General features: G+C 36.4%; 1 protein-coding gene across 1 annotated transcript; it reads right to left on the bottom strand.

Moving 5' to 3' along the window:
* Nucleotides 1-10,842: 10,842 nt before the first annotated feature.
* On the bottom strand, nucleotides 10,843-11,781 carry LOC105521570 (olfactory receptor 2M3-like). Its single transcript, XM_011955784.1, has one exon. It carries the CDS (start codon nucleotides 11,779-11,781, stop codon nucleotides 10,843-10,845), a length of 939 nt encoding a protein of 312 aa, XP_011811174.1.
* Between the last annotated feature and the right edge of the window lie 10,103 nt (nucleotides 11,782-21,884).

Raw genomic sequence — 21,884 nt, 5'->3', positions numbered from 1 at the left:
GTTCTCGTCATACCCCAGGCCCTTTTAATGAGAGAGCCAGACTCCCTCAAAAAAAAAAAAAAAAAAAAAAAAGAATTCAGGACAGGTGCAGTGACTCAAACCTATAATCCCAGCACTTTGGGAGGCCAACAGGAGGGTTGCTTGAGCCCAGGATTTTGAGACCAGCTTGGGAAACATAATGAGATCTCATATCTACAAAAAAAAAAAAAAAACTGTCAAGCGTGGTGTCACATGCCTATAGTCCCAGCTACTTGGGAGGCTGGGGTGGAGAGGGTCACTTGAGCCAGGGAGGTCAAGGCTATAGTTAGCTGAGATCATGCCGTGCACTCTGGCCTGCATGACAAAACAAGACCTTGTCTTAAAAAGAAAAAATAATTCAAACCATGGATTACAAGGAAGCTCAATGAGATACAAGACTAGGTTGAAAACCAATGTAAAGAAACTTCTACAGCAACCCAGGAAATGAAGGACAAGATAAACATCCTTAAAAAATCAATCAGAGCTTCCAGAATTGAAAAACTCACGAAGGAATTTCAAAATACAATTGAAAGCTTTATCAGTAGACTAAGCAGGAGAAAGAATTTTGGAGCTTGAAGCTGCTCTTTTGAACTAATTCAGTCAGACGAAAAAGACAAAAGAACTTAAAAAATTAACAAAGTCTTTGAGAAATATGAAATTATGTAAAGTGACCACAACTACAAATTATTGGCATCTCTGAGAAAGAGAAAAGTAAAAAACCAGGAAAACATATTTGAAAAAATATTTTTTAAAATTTCCTAATCTTGCTAGAGTCACAGACATTCAGATATGAGAAATCCAGAGAACACATTTGAGATACTTTACAAAATGAGCATCACCAGGACATGCAGTCATCAGACTGTCCAAGGTCAAACCTAATTTAAAAATCTTAAAGGCAGCGAGAGGACAAGGCTTTGTTCATTTTCTAAGTTCTTTTTTCATTTTTGTCTGACTAAATAAGTTCAAAAGACCAGTCTTCAGATCATGTTGAAAAGGAGCCCCATCAGGCTAACAGTGGAATTCTCAGTTGAGACTTTACAAGCCAGGGGAAATTGGTGGCCAATTTTCAGCATTCTTAAAAAAAACAAATTCCAACAATGAATTTTGTATCCCACCAAATGAAGTCTCATAAGCAAAGGAGAAATAAAATATTTTCCAGAAAAAGAATTGCTAAGGGAATTTGTTACCATTAGGCAAGTCTTGCAAGTGGTCCTTAAAAGTTATAAATTTGGAAATGTTTATAGATTTAATAATGATATCTGCTACCACAAAACACACAGAAGTACATAACCCACACACCTATAAAACAACCACACAGTAGAAAGTACTAAGAAATTAGCTAATAGCATCATGATAGGATCAAAACCTCATGAATCAATATTAACCTTGAATATAAATGGCCTAACTACCCCACTTGAAAGGCACAGAGAAAAGCTGGATACAAAGAAAATTATCTGTAGATCAGCTGCCTTTAAGAGACCCATCTCACACATAAGGACATCCATAGGATTAAAGTAAAACATTGCAGAAGGATCTATCATGCAAACGGAAAACCAAAAAGAGCAGTACTCACTGTTCTTTTATCAGATAAAACAGACCTTAAACCAACCACAGTCAAAAAGGACAAAGAAGGACCTTACATAATAATAAAATGTTCAGTTTAACAACAGGACTCAGTGACTATTATGAACATCTGTATGCACACAAACTAGGAAATCTAGAGGAAATGGATACATTCATGGAAACGCAAAATCTCCCAAGATTGAAACAGGAAGAAATTGAATTCTTTAACTGACTAATATTTAGTCCCAAAGTTGAATCAGTAATTAAAAACCTGCCAACTAAAAAAGCCATGGATGAGACAGATTCACAGCTGACTTCTACCAGATGTACAAAGGAGACCTAGTACCAATTTCACTGAAACTATTCCCCCCAAAAATCCAGGAGGGGTCCTCTCTAACTGATTCTATGAAGCCAGCATTACTCTGATATCAAAACCTAAAAATGACACGTGAAAAATAAAACTACAAGCCAATGTCTCTGATAAACATAGATGCAAAAATCCCCAATGAACTCTCAAACTATCAAACTGAATCCAGCAGCACATTAAAAAGTTAATTTATCATGATTAAGTAGATTTTATTCCTGGAATGCAAGGTTGGTTTAATATATGCATATCAAAAATGTGATTTATCACATAATCAGAATTAAAAGCAAATGACACATGATTTCCCAATAGTTGCAGAAAAAGTTTACAATGAAATGTAGCATTCATTCATGATAAAAAAAAAAACCCTCAACAAATTAGACATCAAAGGAGCATACCTTCAAATAAAAGACCCATTGATGACAATCCCACAGCCAACATCATATTAAATGGGCAAAAGCTGGAAGCATTTTCCTTAAAACCTAAAACAAGACAAGAATGTCCACTCTCACTACTCCTATTTAACATAGTACTGGAACTTTTAGCCATAGAAATAAGGCAAGAAAAAGAAATAAAAGGCATCCAAATAGGAAAATACGTCAAGTTATCTGTTTTTACTGATGACATGATTCTTGCCTAAAAAATTCTAAAGACTCTGGCAAAATCTCTTAGCACTAATAAATGACTTCAGAAAAGTTTCAGGGTACAAAATCAATGTACAAAAATCAGTAGCATTTCTATACACCAATAACATTCAAGCTGAGTGCCAAATCAGGAACGCAATTCCTTTTACAGGAGCCTCAAAAAATAAAATACCTAGGAAAATATCAAACCAAGAAGGTAAAAGGTATTTACAAGGAGGTCTTTTATCCAACCTCAAACTATACTACAAGGCTACGGTAAACAAAACAACATCGTCATGGTACAAAAACAGATGCATAGAGCAATGAAACAGGATAGAGGACCCAGAAATAAGACTGCACACCTACAACCATGTCATTTTCAACCAAGTTATTAAAAATAAGCAAAGGGGAAAGGACACCTATTCAAAAAATGGTACTGGGATAACTGGGTAGCCATATGCAGAATAGTAAAACTGGACCCCTTTCACCATATAAAAAATTAACTTAGATTAAAAACTTAAATGTAAGCCTCAAACTATAAAAATACAGAAGAAACCCTCAAAAATACCATTTTGTACATCAACTTTGGCAAAGAATTTATGGCTCAGTTTTCAAAAGCAGTTACAAAAAATTGATAAGCCAAACCTAATTAAACTAAATAGTTCCTGCACAGTAAAATAAACTATCAACAGAGTAAACAGTGTACAGAATGAGAGAAAATAATAGCACACTATGCATTCACAAAGGCCTAATATCCAGAATCTATAAGAACCTTAAACAATTCAACAAGCAAAAAACAAATAACCCCATTACAAATATGAAAAAAAAAACCTCAACATCACTAGTCAACAGGGAAACTCAAGCTAAAACCACAATGAGATACCATCTCACACCACTCAGAATGGCTATTATTAAAAAGTCAAAAGACAACAGATGCAGGAGAGGCTATGGAGAAAACGGAATGCTTATACACTATTAGTGGGAATGCAAAATAGTTTAGCCACTCTGAAAAGCAGTCTGTAGATTTCCCAAAGAACTTAAAATAAAATTACCATTTGATTTAGCAATCCCATTACAAAGTATAGATCTAAAAGAAAATAAATTGCACCAAAAAGACACATGCACTTGTATGTTTATTGCAGCATATTCACAATAACAAAGGCATAGAATAAACTTAGTTGCCCATCAATGGTGGATTGGAAACAGGAAGTGTAGTACATATACTCCATACAATACTATGTGGCCATAAAAAAAGAATGTCATCATGTCCTTTGCAGCAACATGGACATAGGTAGAGATCATTATCCTAAACAAATTAATGCAGAACAGAAAATCAAATACCACGTGGTTTCACTTACAAGTGGTAGCTACACATTGGGTACACATGAACATACCAGATGGAAACAACAGACACTGAGAACTATTAGATGGAGAGACAAGGTGAGGAACAAGAGCTGAAAAAGTCCTTATTGGAGATTGTGATAGGATCATTTGTACCCCATGTAGCATCATGCAGTATACTCATGCAACAAACCTGCACATGTACTCTCTGACTCTAAAATAAAAGTTGAAATTACAGAAACAAAACAAAAATATAATATGAAAATTTCTGTCCAACTGAATTTTTTTTCTAAGCCCAAATTATGTTCTTGGAGTTCCCAATTAAATTTTGACAAGCCACACCACCAGCTTTCAATGAGAAAAAGAATTGTCTTTTCAAAAACATTGCCAAAACCACAGCTAACTGCATGCTAAAAGATAAAGTTTGACCTTTACCTCACCTCATATACAAAAGTTAACTCAAAATGCATCAATGGCCTAAATAATAATAGGTAAAACTGTAGAAATAGTATAACAAATACAGAGGTATGTATTCTTGACCTTGATTTTGGCAATTTGTTCTTAGGTTTGACACCAAAAACATGACCAACAACAAAAAAGTAGACAAATTGGACTTACTCAAAATTTAAAACATGCATACATCAAGACATATTATCAAGAAAATAAAAAAGCAAACTACAGAATAAGAAAATATTTATACAACATATATCTGAAAAAGATTATTATAAGCAGGTTATATAAGAACACAGACAACTCAACAATAAATACACAAGCAAACCAATTAGACGATGTGCAACGGACTTGATAGACATTTTTCCAAAGAATGTGTACAAATGATCAATCAAGAGGATGCTTACTATCATTGGTGAATTTGGAAATAAGAATCAAAACCACAATAAGACCCTGATTCACACCTGCTAGCATGACCAGAATTTTTAAAAAGTGAAAAAATAAGGGTTGGTAAAGATGTAGAGAAATTAGAATACTTAATTACTGTTTGTAGGCATGTAAAATAGAGCAGTCACTCAGGAAAGCAGCTTAGAAGTCCCTGAAAACTTAAATATGGTATTACATATAACCTAGCAATTACATCTTTAGGTATATGCCCAAGATAAATAAATGAGCCTATTCACATTGACCCACATACCAAAATATTTACAGCAATGCTGTTTACAATAGTCAAAAGGCAGAAACAACTCAACTACTTACCTGATAAATGTATGAACAAATTTTTATGTATACATGAAATTTATTACATATTAATTAAATAGTACTTATTACAATAATATTCAGACATAAAAATGATGAACCTTAAAAGCAAAGTACCTATGATTGCTTTTATATGTAAGATCCAGAACAGGCAAATCCATCAAGACAAAGCAAGTTAGTATTTGCTATTTTTGTTCCTCAAGGATCTCCAGAAAAACAAAAACAATAGGATACATAAAGACATATGAGGATATTTACACTGGAAATTGTCTCAGGTGATCACAAAGGAAAATTTTAAAGACTACCCCATTTTGCACCTGACTGGCCTGAACTTCCTGTTTACATATAAAAGTGTAACTTGTCAGAGATCAGGCCTTCTTCCATATGAACTATAATCCCAAATAAAACCTTTAATTATACTAATTATCTGCTCTCTCACTGTTGGGGAAGCATGATGAGAAGGACAAATACTTCACTTTCTCCTGAGCACAGACTTATTTTGCAATGGATTAGTACACATAAAAATAATCAGAAAATGTCTGAAATGATTCTGTGACTTTATACAGGAATTTGACTTCAGGGTTGTCACCAAGTATTTGGGGCTTGTCTCCTCTGGGTACAGGAGAGGATCCTATGTCTCTGGCTTTTGAAGTAAGGCTTTGCCTTAGGACTTCCTTCCGCTGATGAAATATGAGAAGAGACACGTGTCACTCCAGGTGGAAGTTTTTACAAACCACAGCGGGCTTCTCCGTGTTCCTCTTTTCCCCACCATGGTGACCATGGAAGCATATATTGTTTCTGAGATGACAGATGATGAAAAAAACCTGGAATTCTGAGCCAGCACATGGAGAACTGCTGCTCTGGAGAGCCACCCAGTCCCACCACCCACTTTGCAGAAGGAAGAGACAATTTTTCGCTTTTTTAAAGATTGAAGTTTTAGGACTAGTTATGGCAGCATAACCTACTCTTCTGACTTTTGCTCTGTGTCCATTTCTTTATCTGTATTATGGAGATAATATTAGTAGCTACCTCATAGAGCTGTTTTAAGGATTAAGAGAGTTAGTATGTATAGAGCTTTAAAAACAGTGGCCACATATTGTAATCTCTCAATAAATGTTAACTAACCTCCTGGAAATAATATTTTTCAATGGTTTAAAGCTTATAAATACATTCGTGGTTGATGCATTTGGTGTTTTTAAACACATGATGGAGACAAACACACATAATGATGTTAAGCTAAAATAACAGCTAGAGTTTATAAGTCTTGTATTTTTTTGGAATATGTTATTTATAATCTGTGCTGAGTTATAGTTCAGAATTTTTAAGAAACATGGGCATGTAGTATATAATTAGTGTTTTATTTTCTCCAAATCTAAAGAAGATTATGTGTTTTACAAGAATATAGAATAAGATGGAAGCTGATAGGACTGATCCTGTTTTCCCAGGACCATTTATTGAGACTGTCTTCTCCCCAATGCATGTTCCTGATGCCTTTGTTGAAAATGAGTTTACTGTATATGTGTGAACTTATTTCTGAATTCTCTATTCTTTTCTATTGATCTACATGACTGTTCTTATACCAGTACCATGCAATTTTGGTTTCTACAGCTTCATAGAACATTTAAAAGTCTGGTAGTGTGATACTTCTAGTATTGTTCTTTTTTTTTTTTTTTTTTTTTTTGAGACAGAGTCTTGGTCTGTCCAACCCAGGCGGGAGTGCAGTGCCACAATCTCGGCTCACTGCAAGCTCTGCCTGCCGGATTCACACCATTCTCCTGCCTCAGCCTCCCAAGTAACTGAGACTACAGACGCCCACCACCATGCCCATGCCCAGCTCATTTTTTTCTATTTTTAGTAGAGATGGAGTTTCACCATGTTAGGCAGGATGATCTCGAACTCCTGACCTTGTGATCCACCTGCCTCAGCCTCCCAAAGTGCTGGGATTACAGACGTGAGCCACCGTGCCCGGCCAGCATTGTTCTTTTAACTCAGTTTTTGCTTTGGCCAATCTATTTTTTAGTTCCATATAAATATTAGAATTAATATTGCTATATCTGTGTGGAATGTCATTGGTGTTTTGATAAGGATTGCATTAAATGTTTAGATTGCTTTGGGTAGTATGAACATTTTGACCTGTGGAAACCAGTATAAAATGGTCAGAACCAGCCAAGACCAGTGACAACTGGCATAAACTAAATTCTGGCTAGTCAAAAATTAGTCAGAACCAGTCATGGCACATCATAATCAGTGCAAACTTGTTGTGGCTAGTTGAAATAAGCCTAAACCGCTTGCAGCCTGTCAGAACCAGTTCAAACTGAGATCAGTTGAAACTGGCCCACACCATTTAGAAATGGATGCAATGACTCAGAACCAGCATAAACTTTGCCCAGTCAAAACTAACCTAATCCAATTGTGGGTAGTCTAAATCAACCTAAATGAGTCATGACTCAGCAAAACCAGTTCCTTTGGCTGAATGTAACATAATGCTCTTTCTGGTCCTGCAGTGCGTTTTAGTGTTTAACTATGGCAAGTTAGGTAAAATGACACATCTGTCCAAGATTATATAATAGGAAAGTAAAAAGGTTTCAAAGGTCAAAGAGAAAATGTAAAAGGCCCCGTTTAGTCTCTAGTAATGACCTTTCCCCTAAAGAGATGTGAGCATTTCTTGATTGTGTGTTGCAGTTCTTGTCATACTGGTGTTACTAAGAAGTGTCTCAAAAGAAAACTGACAAGAGCATGACTAGTCAGAACCAATATAAACTTACTTTAGCTGGTTGCAATTAATCAAGCCTGGTTGAGGCTGCTCCCAGCCAGTCAGAGCCAGCTGTGGCCAACTGAAACCAGTCTAAACCAGTCAGAGCCAGACATGACCAGTCAGAACTGGCAGAAATGGATTGTGGCTGCTTAAATATGATGAAAGTGGTGTGGCTGGTCATAATCAATCCAAAGCAGTAACGGCTGTTTGAAACCAACCCTAACTAGTTGTTAATGATGAGAACTAATCTAAGCCCATTGTGGCCAGTGGAAACCAGTCTACACCATTCAGAACTGGTTGTGACCAATCAGAATTGGCAGAAAATTATTGTGGCCAATCAAAATCAGTTAAAACCAGTCAAGACTGTCATAGCTAGTTTCAACTAGTTGTGTTTAGTTGAAGCAGAATAAAACCAGTTGGAACTAGCCATCTTTGGTCATAACTGGCATAAACTGATTATGTTTAATCAAACTGGCCAAATCCAATCATGACCAGTCATATCTGGTCCAAACCATTTGTGTCCAGTTGAAACTAACTTAAACCATTTTCAGCCATTTTTAAGTGGCCCAAACCATTGGTGGCCAGCTGATACCAGTCTGAAATGATCAGAATTAGCCATGGGAAGACAGAACCACTATAAACCAGTTGTGGCTAATCACAGCTGGGTGAGGACAGCACAAACCAGTCTAAACCATTGCCTCCAGTCAGAACTAGTCTAAACGGGTTATAACATGTTGAAACTGTTTTACAACAAAAATAAGTGACCATGACTAGTCAGAACCAGCCAAAACTGACTTTGGCCAGTCAAAACTAATTGTGGTCAGTTATAACCAGTCAAAGCTGGTTATGTCCAACCTAAAGGAATCTAAACCAGTTGTGCTGATAAGAACTGATCTAAAGCAGTTGGAGCCAGTTGAAACTGGTCGTAACCAGCCATGACAAATGGATAGCCACCAGCACCGCTCACAGTTGATCTAGACTGGCCTAATGCTTAAGATGGGTCACAACCCTTCCAAACTGGTTGTGGCCAGTGGTAGCCAGGCTAAATTGGTTGCACTGGCCAGAATTAACCTAAAGCAGACATTGGTAGTTAAAACCATTCTAAATCATTTGGAGCTAGCCATGCTTGTCCAGAAGGTGTCCAAACAAGTTTTGGCTAGTTGAAGCCAGTTAAACTCAGTCACAGCTGGTTGTGGTTCATTATAACTGGGCTAAACCAGTTGTGGCTTATCTAAACACATCTAAATTAACTGTGACCAATTCATAAAAGTCCCCTTGGCTTAATGGAATGCTCTTTCTGGTTTTAGAGTGACTTTTAGTGTTCCATGTCTGCTCAAGATTGTACAATGAGAACATGAAAAGATCAAAAAGAAAATTTAAAAGATCCCCTTTAATCTAGAGTAGTGACCCTCTTCCCAAAGAGGTATCTGTGTTTCTTGTTGGTGTGCTCTTGTTCTAATCATATCCTTATTCCCCATTTGGTAAGGAGCCTCTCAAAAGAAAACTGCAAAGACTGACATAAGGACATACATTCTACAAGGAAGCGATCTAACCATGAAGCTGGCCAGAACTGGTCCAAACTGGCTGTGACCAGCTGAAACTGGTCTAAACTGGTTAAAACTTGACATAGCCCATCAGGACTGGCATTAATCAATTGCAGCTTGATTTAGCCTGTTGGAATACCTTTAAAAGAGGACTGAGGCTTTCCCTGAGATGAGAAAAGCTCTCCTGCGGACCTTGAAAAAGCAACGTACCAGGAGTCATTCAGCTGAAAAAAATGAAAGATTTCAACCAGTACTTGAGCTTGGAATATGACTCTTAGCTTTATATGACACTGCAGCCCAAGCCAACAATTGGATTGCAATCTTAAAATACCTTAAGCAGAATACCCTGCCAAGACATGTAGACTTCTGATCCATATAAATTGTGACAAAATGAATAGTTGCAATTTACAGCTGCTAAGTTTGCAGTACTTGTCATGCAGAAGAAGAAAGCTAATATGGTGGGAATGTTACCATAGTTTTTTAACACAACAGTTAATATTCATATGAGGGAATAGCAGTTTTTTCTCATGAAAGATATAAGAATGTCCATAATTACATTTATTATCATATAAATATCATTACAACAATATCTATGGTAATGCCATATATCAAATTATGGAAAACATGAAGACTTCAGAAAATAAAGACTTCTTTATTAAATTCAATAAAATTACTAATAAATCCATCAAAAAGTAATGTTATGTGATTGCAGTATACTACTCTTATAAAGATTAGCATATCTAAGAATGTAAAATTCACACTGAGAGAATTTTTATTCTCAGCTTAGTCTCTTGTGCATAATTTAATGCCTGTGGAAGAAGGAAATAAATGAGATCTTCTCAATTCTCCAGCACCCTGGAGGAAGACAGTGTCCATTACAAGACATGCACAATATGCCCAAACCTCAGTCTTATATATCTTTTTTCTCCATCTAAGTTACATTTCATTTTTATAATGATTCTAAAGACATACTTTTAAGTTAGTAGATAAATAATTTGTGATTCATACTAACACAATGATTAGTCCAAAGTGTGGTACTGACCTTAGTAGAATTCTTTGTTTTTCAAGGATTAATCTATGTGTGTTAAAAGACGCCAGATTTAATATATACAATCAAACAATGAGGTACTATGAAAAATGTCTCTCATTTGTTAGATGATATTAAAAAGACAAAATATACAGAGGTACATTTTCTATTGGAACAAATATATACTTATAGCCATATATTGAACTAATCACAACAAAAATATGAAATATTTGAATGAACAAGAATGCAAACAATTTTTGCAATTTATTAATCTTATGCTGCTACCTGTAAATATATACAAATGAGTACATATTAGGCTCTGGATTACTTTAATTCAATACATAAATTTAAGCATGAAGCAAAGTATGTAAGAAAAAAGCAAAATATTGTTAGGCAATTTACTCTTCAGACTCGCCCTTCCCAAATACCTTCATGAACCCTCTGGCCACTTCTTTGTTTCGGAGGCTGTAGATGAGGGGATTCAGCATGGGAGTGAGGATGGTGTAGAATACGGACACCATCTTGTCCTGGGTGGGTGAACGTTCGGATGTGGGTCGCATGTAGATAAACATGGCCGCTCCATAGTACATTCCCACCACCATGAGGTGGGAGGAACAGGTAGCAAAAGCCTTCCGGCGGCCCTCCCCAGATCCCATGTGAATAACAGCCAGAATCACTCGAGCATAGGAAGCAAGGATAATTGCTACAGGGAAGAGAAGCATAATTACACAGCAGATGAATATCATCCTTTCAAACATCAAGGTGTCATTGCATGAGAGAGTAAGAAGGGCAGGAACGTCACAGAAAAAATGGGGTATTTCCCGGGCACCACAGTATGAGAAGGACAGTGCAACGGCACCTTCAATTATACCATCAAGGGAGCCAAGAATCCAAGAAGCAGCAGCCATGAGACCACAGATGTTTTGGCTCATGAGGACTGGGTATCTTAACGGGTGGCAAACGGCAACATACCGATCATAGGCCATTGCAGCCAAAAGAAAACATTCAGCTCCAAGCAGGGACACACAGAAGAATATCTGAGTTCCACAACCTGCCAGAGAGATCAATTTTTTTCCAGACAAGTAGTTGAAGGCCATCTTGGGTACAGTGGTGTAGATGAGCATGAGGTCCATGAGGGACAGTTGGCTGAGGAGGAAGTACATGGGGGTGTGGAGCTGGGTGTCCAAACAGATGAGGAGAACCATAGCAGAGTTCCCCATGACGGCCATTGAGAAGATGCCCAAGACCAGAGTGAAGAGAAAAGTGTGAGTGGGGCCGTGATTAAAGATTCCCAGGAGGATGAAGTCAGAGTTGAAGGTCTGATTCTCCCATGCCATGATCAGTATGTTCACTATGGAGAATACAACGTGTGAGAAATAACCAGAATTATGTCACAGAAATATCAAGGACTTCCCTCGGAGAACAACACACCTACAAAATGTAAACATGGGGAAATTATTTCTCTGGGCATCAAATTTTTTATTTGTAGACTAGAAAATTTAAGAATTATTTTTAGCTCGATGTGATTTTTTTAATGCACAATACATAGCTAATGATAGGTTTCGTAGTAAAAACATGGGATTTTTCTCGAGTTCTATAATCTAGTTGAGTGACAAGTCAACTAAAAAATGTAGTGTAGATTTTCCCTTTATAATTACACTAAAATCATGAGAAGACTCATGAATTTGGGGGAATTTCATTACATTACTATTATCTTTCCCACAGAAACCAATCACGTCACACTATGATGCTAACAAAATTCCATCTAGGAAAGTGTAGATGGAAACAAATACTAAAATGATACATGATTCGTTGAACGCCACGTAATGAGAACAAATTAAAATGCCAACATGAGGAGTATGTTACTTGATCCTTATTGCAAATAACGGTAAGTTTCAGCAGAAGATCCTCACCAATGTGCCCTGGTCCCTATAACTTAAATGTGTCCATAAGACAGTCAGGTATAGTGTATCTTCCTGAAGAACCAGGTTACACGAGAGTGTCAGAACATATTTCAAACTCTTTCAGCTGTGTGATGTTAGATGATTATTTTCTCTAATCCCTGTTTTCTACTCCATAAATTTTGATATTTACAATATCTATATTATAAGGTGTTATAAAGACTAAACAAAATTAGATTTTAAAGTATTTAGAACCTTACATGGGATATGGTTCGTACAATACAAACATTTGAAATTAAATACTATTGGAGGGAGTACAATCTATTCCTAGTTTAAGAAAAAAAAATCTTCATTGTCTTTAGAAAGACCCTTTTAAGAACAATCTTGTGGCTAAAAAGTAGCATCATTTTAATTGTCTATTTTAACAATCATTTTGTTTCATTCTTGTGCCCTTTCTCCACGGATTAAGGAATTGGCTTCCTTTATTTCTCTCCTGATACCCTCTGAACAAATTGTTCAGACTGTCTTATTAATTTTTTAATACTTTTGATCTATGTAGTAATCACTGGTTCTGTGACTATAACAATATTCTAACTCTAGTGTTCACCACATCCAAATTCCTAATCAGTTCTAAATTCTCTAAAATGTTTTTCACATTTATAGTGCTATTAAAAAACTCAACCCATATAGTGTAAACTAATACATGCTACTTAATTTTTTCAGATATTTTCACTTTTCCCACTTTTCTTAAAACAATTACTAATTATATTTTCTGAAACGTTCTATCATTCATCCTAGTGCAAACCTTTCAATATACATCCCACAGAAAACTCTGAAACATTTTTATGGGTATCATAATTTTTTGTTTGTTAACACTTATTGCCCAGTGAAAATTACATTGCTTGACTCAATTGCAGTCCCTCTAATAAACAAAATGTATTTTTTAGTTCAAGTTCATCCATGTTGTTATACTTGTGTGAAATTATCTCTCTCCCCATGTTTTGAAACACAAATACTAAAAGTTTATGGAAAATCAACATTTAACGTATCAGCTCCTAACAATGCTGCTTTTTCCATTTTGTACAAAACAATATTTCAATCCAATGTGCTGCATCCTTGAAAGATAATAAGAACTTTAAACATCAATTCTTTCCAGTTGTATCTAAATTATATAATTAATTAGTCCACAAATTAGATTAGTAATTGAAGGAAGCTGTGCACCTTGAGGAACTCCATAGATCATGTACCTTCTAATCTGTATTTGTCTTCTTATTTATCTTTTTGCCTAGCCAGGGACTTGTTCTTCTGTTTAACCACAACCCTACACCCATAGCTTGAATCACAGAGGGAACTAAAACGTCCTGGTCCCCATTATTAACCAATGACAGGACCTGACTCTAATTAGGTTTAATTTTACATCTTTTTTTTTTTTTTTCTCACAAATGTTGTCCATGCCTCCTGTATTAACAACAAACTGTGGCATATTTTAAATCTATACCTTGTCACATTCTGTCCACTTATGTAAAATCATCTGTTCACTTTACCCCATATTAGGCCCCACCTGAAGAACAGCAGTGTAGGATAGTAGAACCGATCAAGATGAGCTGTTCTTTTATTAATTGAGAAACATTTTTCAGTTGTTAGTTCCTAGCAAAGAAATACAATATCTACAGTATAGCAGATAGAGAGATGTAGCCTATATATTCCTCTAATATTTTCATAGTTCAAATATTTTCAAGGTTAGTTTGCATAGAATATATTTATTTTGTGTTACATTGTATTACCTCACTTTTTGCCAAAGCCAGTCTTACAAGTTATCCTTTTCTTTACTTCCTATCAGAGGAGACTAAAGCAAATAGTATTTCTTGGTTGTCAAGGCACTTATTTCTGAGCACTCAGCTGTCTCCTTCACTTCAGTCTCACATAAGCAACGTCTTAGTGAAAGCCAGTTAAGTGATATTAGGAAGAACACATTTATTTAGAGCTACATTAGCATGAAGGGTTAGTGTAGACATTGGAGTTGACGCTTAAATCATAATGTGTAATACAACATTGTTTATACATTTTGTGAAAATTTAATCACAAGTTTGTATCCAATTCTTGTGAAATCTCTTGTCATATGGAATTAATAATCTTTGTCTCAAATATCTTTAAAACATAACATTTTGAATCAACTTTAAACAGTTTGGGTTTTTAATAATTATAACTATAGCCTAAAGGGGTTTTACAAAGATACTCCAAGGAAAGGGGGATTTGAGATAGTAAAGTAAGAAGAAGAGAGAAAAGAAATGTTGACTGAGTAAAGACAGAGTATCAAAAGGCAATTCACATTGAAAGAAGAAATGTTGGTGCTGCAGGGAAACTGAGAGGAACGGCGAGCAAAGGAGAGGAAAATGAGGCAAGAAGCAGTCCTTCAGTGTTGGTGACTAAACTCAGTGTCTGCCCTAGATGTGCTGCATCGTGCCAATAGACAAATCACTCTCCCACTTCCAAACGTAGATGCAAAAACCAGGTACTACGTTCTAGACAAAACTGGCATGCAAAAACTCTCCTTGCTGAAACTTAGAAATTATTCATCACATACACCCCGCTGCCTACAGACAGAAACTTCAAATCACATCTCACAAAAAGGATTACTGGTGTCTTTTAAAAAGGTTCATAAGTACTTCTGAAAAAAAAATCTTTGCATCTGTACCCCTGGAGATTACAGATAAAATTAATCTTATATTCTTCAGTATATCACAATATATTATTTTTAAATGTTTCCAAAGCACCCTTTGATCCTACTAATAGCACTCTCCTTAAAGGCATTCAATGTCTCAATTTTGTTACAGAACATACTACTTTCCTTATTGATCTTGTTTGTGAGGAATTTCAGAAAATTGTTCAAGCCTCTATTTCAGGTCATCTGTTCTCTTTTTCTAGCACAAACCCTTTGCATTTCTACTTATAGATCTCTGTGATACAAAAATGTGAGCTTAGGTCTTTCTCAGGTTTGTCTTGCTTGAAATTATCTTTCTTCTCCATAATCCTTTACCTCTGTAAATCATGTATTCTTCCAGTTACAGCACACATGCATTCTTCTACATGCTTGCTTCATCATTCTGCAGATAGCAAGCTCTGCCTTATTCAACTCACAGAACACATGTGGCCACTATCTGTTTTACACAAATTGCAAATGTCAAAAACCTTCAAATTAGATAAACCTGGGCTTACCTTTCTGCTGTAGAACCAACAATCTTGCTACCAGGCAAGTTAAATAATATCTCTGAGATTAAAAAAAAAATCCCCATCAATCACAGAATTGCTATAAAGAATAATGAGTTATTTCTTTAAAATTTTTTCCTTAAAATAATGTATCGCAGTAGGCATTCATCAGATGACTGTTACCATCATTGTATACATCTTGTCACACATTTTTTGGTAATCTTGCAATAAGCTTCACTGTTACTCAACAGAAAATATTTTTGAAAATATACTGTTTTTCTTACTAGATTGTTGGTAAGCTATATGCTTATTTCTTATGTACTCTTAAACAAGTGAGGTTTACACAGTGATGGAGTCCATACATCCTCCATAATTAATTGAAAGTATGAACAAATAGACAAGATCCACTGGAGAATCTTACAATGATTCTTAACTTATGACATTTTCTATTGCTGTAAATAATACCTTACATTGACTTAGCACATTCACAGGTATTATTTCATTTAATATTTTTCAAAAACTGTGACAAATATAGAAACACACTGCTTTAATTTCACAGAGAGATGTGTTGCAGATTAACATGAAGCATTTACTTCCCTATTTTGAGGACTTTAAAACAGAATAATTTTTGATATAGAACCTTTGAACAAAATGCAATTTCATTAATTGTGGTTGAACTCCAGAATGCCTTAGATATTTTGGACTATACTCCATCCCTACATCTTACCTTCCAGATGTCTTCAACAGGATATGTTGCTTCAAAATGGCTGAAAATGTTTAAATTTCTAGAGATAACCCTTGCAACACAATTATACTGAGTCCTCTGTGATTTCATTTTTCAATTCCTCCGGGATATTTGGTACCTTGACTTTAATTACAGTACTTTGAGTTATCATTCACTTTTTCTTGTAAAGCCTCATGTAATTTAGCTTCCAACTTGAAAATATGATTTACTGATGCTTAAAAAAGAAAGTTCTGTCACTTTTTTGATGAATAGTATGAACTTCCAAGCAAGATGGCAGAATAGGAGGTCACCCACTTGTATCCCACCACGACCACATAAACTTTGCACGCATCTGCAAATCAAGGTCTCTTTTGTGAGGAGGTTGTTTTGAGAGTGAAGATCCGCACCTCGGTGGCAGACACACCAATTACGTTCTCAGGTACAAATCTGGAAATCACCCCACTCCCCCAAAGGACTTGGTTATAGCCCTGTTCAGCCTTGTGTCTGTTGCCAAAACTATCTGCCAAGGGGTCCAGGAGGAATCATGCCCAGCAGTGCCTCAGCAGACAGACTCATCTGTGTGCCTGCATCAGTCTCAGCAGTGGGCCTGAAAGTTTTCCTGTAACTTGCCTCCAGCTACTTTTGGCTTTAGTCCCAGCTTTGTACTGTTCACAAGAGGACTAAAAGGGAGCCTCACTCGTCACTTGTCTGTGCATCCAGGACAGGCTTGTTGGCCTCTGTCCCAGAGTAGACTCTGAACAGACACTGTCTTAACTCCAGCCCCACTCTGCTGCAGCCCAGGGAGTTTGCCTACCTGTGTAGGAAACTACTGGGAGACTCACCCATCTAAGCCACTGAAACAGGCTTGCTGGTCTCTGACCCCAAGAAGATCCTGACAAAGGCCCGGTCATGACTCCAGCCACTGTTTGCTATAGTCAGGGAACTCTCCCACTTATGCAGAAAGCTGCAGAGAAATGTACGATTATCATACACTGGAACAGGCTTGCCAGCCTTCATCCCACAGCAGATTCTGAAGGGGTCTAATCTCAGATCCAGCTCCTCTCGCTGCAGTTGGGAAGCTATCCCAAAGGCATGAGGATTTGTTTGGAGACTCGCTCATCTGAACCACTGGGGAGGATTTCTGACTTTTCAAAAATAGCAGCTCTAGAAAGAGCCCTGAATATCAAAGCTAGCCTCTTTCAGCTGCAGTCTACATGCAATCCTGCCTACATAGGGAACTTCTTGGATTCTTGCCTGCTGGTGCAGCCATGTCGAGCTTGCCAACACAGAACCCATAGCAGATTCTGAATTAGTCCTGAAGCTTGGTTTTAGCACCTTCCAGCTATGGTCTGGGAGCATTTATATACAGCCAGAGTCCTGGAGGGAGAGGCAACAATCAGAGTCCCTGTGGCAGGCTTGCCAACCTCTGTTTCCCACCAGGTTCTCGAATATCATTGACTTTGGTTCTGGTGCCTCATGTTTGCAGACTGAGACCACCTCTGCCTGCCTGGGGACTCAGAGGGAGGCATATCCAGTAGTGCCTCTGAAGGATAATGCCCAAATTTTGTTCCCATTGTGGACCTTGAAGTGGCCATATGAGTTGACTCCAGGTCTTCTCAACTGCACCTGAGATCAGAGCTACTCACCCAAGAGCCCACTGGGAGACATACCTATCCTCAACCCAAGAGACAGGATGGAAGATCTCCGTTGTTGCTGTGGACCTAAAACATCTCTGTGTCTCAGCTCCAGCATGTCTCAGCATACACTGAAGCAGCGCAACCAGCTCAGGGGCCCATCCAGTGATTCAGTGGGACTCTTCCCAGAGATCTAGGGAAAGTCACATTGATCAGCATACCTAATAAAATCCAGCCATCTGTGAATCCTGAAGCAGACCACCAGCCCCACAGACCAAGGTCCTGGAGACAGTTCAGTATTCAGTACGTTCAGGATCCAGACACAACATACACTCAGTCTAGTTCATGGGAATAACCCCACCAACTGTGGCCTCCACTGTGGAACTAGTATCAACCACAATACCCAGATCCAGTCCCACTCAACTGCAATCTCAGAAACAATTTCAACAGTCAGGAGCCCTAGTTGGAAAAGACTTAACTTGTTTCCAGTCTGTAAGACTAAAACAGGAGTGTGCTTCTTCATGTGCTCAGGGGCCAATACAAGGCTACATGTTAACAAAGAATGAGGCAAACATGATACCACCAAAGGAAGCTCATGAACTCAGATAATAAACCCCAAGGAAATGGCGTTATATAAATTGCTTAGAAAAGAATTCTAGATGATAATCTTAACAAAGCTCACTAAGATACAAGAAAATAAAACTCTGAATGACACACTTCTTATTGCTGGTGAAACTAACACAGATACTATTTGGTTAAGTCATAAGTTAGTTACTTGTTTTAACCGTACCAAGGGTGTATTTGCAATTCGTTGCATACATCAGAGAAACCAGCAATATTGCCCAAGAATACAAGAAAATACAGATAAACAACTACATAAAATTAGAAAAACAATGCAAGAAGCAAATGAGATTCTAAAATGATAGAGAACATTTAAAAAAAATAACTAAAAGAATTACTGGAGCTGAAGAACACAATGACAGAACTGAAAATTTCAATAAAGTTCCCACATGAAACACAATCATGCAGAAGAAAGTATTAGTGAATTCAAAAACCAGGTCATCTAGAGAAACAAAAAACTTTCAAGAGCTAACAAAAATAAGAAATATATGGAACACCATGAAATGGACAAATATACAAATTATGGGAGTATCTGAAAGAGAGGAGAGAGACAGAGACAAAAAGTTTATGAAAAAAATACTATTTGAATACTTTCTGAAGTTAGGAAAGAATATGGACATAAAGATTCAGAAAATTCAAAGGATGAAAGCAAGATGAATTCAAAAAAGAATACTAAGAGGTACATTATAATCAAATTAAGTCAAAGACAAAGTGAGATTCTCAAAAGCAGCTAGAGAGAAGAAACTTGTCACATATAAAGGATCTCTCATAAGGCTATAAGTGAACTTCTAAACAAAAATGTTGCAATCAGAGGAAGTGGAGAGACATATTCAAAGTATACAAACAAAAGAAATTGCAAACCAAGCATGCTGTACCCTGCAAATCTGTTCTGCAAGTGGCAGATAAAAACAAACAAATGCTAAGGGAGTTCATCACAAGGAGTAAATAAATTTGACCCAAAGGTCACTACAATAGCAACAATAAAACCCTGATGAAAGAAACCAAAGAAGATATAAGTAAATGAAAAGATATCTCATGTTCATGGTTTGGAAGAATTCATATTATTAAAATGTTCATACTACTTAAAACAATCTACAGATTCAATAAAATCCTTATCAAAATTCTAATGCATTCTTTATAAAAATAGAAACAAATCTTAAATTTCATATGGAACCACAAAAGAACTTGACTAGCCAAAGCAATCTTGAGGAAAAGAACAAAGCTAAAGGCATTACACTACTTGACTTTAAAATATACTGTAAAGATATAAATAACGAAAACAGTATACTACTAACACAAAAATGGACTGATAAACAATTGGAACAAAATAGAGAGCCCAGAAATATAGCTAAACATTTATCACCAACTGATTTTCAACAAAGATGCCAACAACATACATTGGGGAAAGGACAGTCTCTCCAATGAATGCTTCTATATAAAGCTGGATATCCACATGCAGAAAAATGAAATTATAGGCTTTTTCTTTCATCATATACAAAAATTAACTCTAAGTGGCTTAATGACTTAAATGGAAAACTTAAATTAATGAAGCTACTTGAAGAAAATATAAGGAAAATGTTTGATGACGTTGATATGGGGATTTTTTTTATAGACCTCAAAGCACAGGCAAGAAAAACAAAGACCGAGAGATGGGATTACATTAAACTGCAAAAGGAACAATCAGCACAGTGAAGAGACAGCTTATGGAATGGGAGGAAATATTTGCCAAATATACATATGATAAGGGGTTAATATCCAAAATATGTAAGAAACCTAAGAGCCAAAAATAAGTAAATAAACAAATAAAAATAAAGCAAGAAACCCAATTAAAAATGGTCAAAAGGCTTAAATAGACATTTTTCAAAAGAAAGCAAACAAGTAGCCAACAGGTAAAAACAAGTGGTCTGCATCTAATGATCAAGAAAATACAAATCAAAAACAAAAGAGATATCACTTCACAGTTAGAATGACTATTTTAAAAAGATAAAAGATAACCAGTGTGGGTAAGAATGTGGGGACAGGAAAACCTTATTCACTGTTGTTGATGATGTAAATTAGTACAGCCATTATGGAAAACAGTGTGGCGGTTTCTCAAAAAATTAAAAATAGAACTACTATATGATCCAGCAATGCTACTACTGGGTATATATCTAAGGAAAATGAAATTGGGGTGTTGAAGAGATATTTGCACTCCCGTGTTTTTTGAAACAGCTTAAAATTACTCAAAATATTAAATCAACCTACATATCCATCAATGGATAAATGAAACATGATATATATACACAATGGATTTTCATTCACTCATAAACCAGAATGAAATTTTGCCATTTACAATAACACAGATGAACCTAATTTAGATATTACATAAACTAAATCAGAAATAGAATTTCAGATACCATATGCTCTCACTCATATGTGGAATCTAAAAAAGTTGATCTCATGGAAGTCAAGAGCAAAATAGTGATTACCAGAGGCTGCAATGAGAGAAGTTTCAAAAGACAAAGTAAGAAAACCCTGTTTGAAGGTAAACAAAAGCAACAACAACATGAAAAGACTGCTATTTAGGAAAGATAGAAAAATTCAGGAATTCATACAGGAGGGCCAATATGTGCTTAAGGACATTCCTAGAAAGGGGTATAGCAAAATAATAGTGAAATTAATATTCTTAAAAAAATTTCTCTCAACTGAGATATATTAACTATCATGTTCAAATACAATAGTTTCTTTTTTTTGTATTGCAGCAATAAATTCTACAAGATGAAATGATGTTGTCAACCCCTCATTGCAGACATAAAGTGGAATGTAATTCTGCTGCGACAATGGGAGAAGAGTAAGGAACCTGGGGGTGATTATGGAGGAGGGAGCAGGTCACTATCCACGTTAGCCTATATCATGGGTCAAGGAATGGTAGTTGGGATATAGAAATCAGGCATTAGCAGATGAATGTGTTGTCTAAAAATACATGGGCAAATACGGAGAAAAATTGGAAAGATAAATTGAAATCCTTGACTTTGGGGTCAGCACGAGTTTCTTATGTTTCTAACATTTTACCCTGCTGAGACCATGTCTATGGATTACTTGAATAAAACATTAAAGTGATGTAATAATTAAGTCACAATTGAGAATTTAACCTGCAGCTTCATAATAATGAAAGACTGGTAGCTTTTACTCTGAGATTTGGAACAAGACACTAAAGCCCACTTTCACTGCATTTACTCAACAAATTACTAGAAGTTCAGTCAACACAATTAAATAAGAAAATAAGGCCGGGCGCGGTGGCTCAAGCCTGTAATCCCAGCACTTTGGGAGGCCGAGACGGGCGGATCACGAGGTCAAGAGATGGAGACCATCCT

Source organism: Colobus angolensis, unplaced genomic scaffold (genome assembly GCF_000951035.1).
Source record: "Colobus angolensis palliatus isolate OR3802 unplaced genomic scaffold, Cang.pa_1.0 Scaffold40, whole genome shotgun sequence".
Classification (NCBI taxonomy): domain Eukaryota; kingdom Metazoa; phylum Chordata; class Mammalia; order Primates; family Cercopithecidae; genus Colobus; species Colobus angolensis.
The sequence above is the reverse complement of the archived record's forward strand: the minus strand, read 5'-3'. Positions and strand labels throughout refer to the sequence as shown.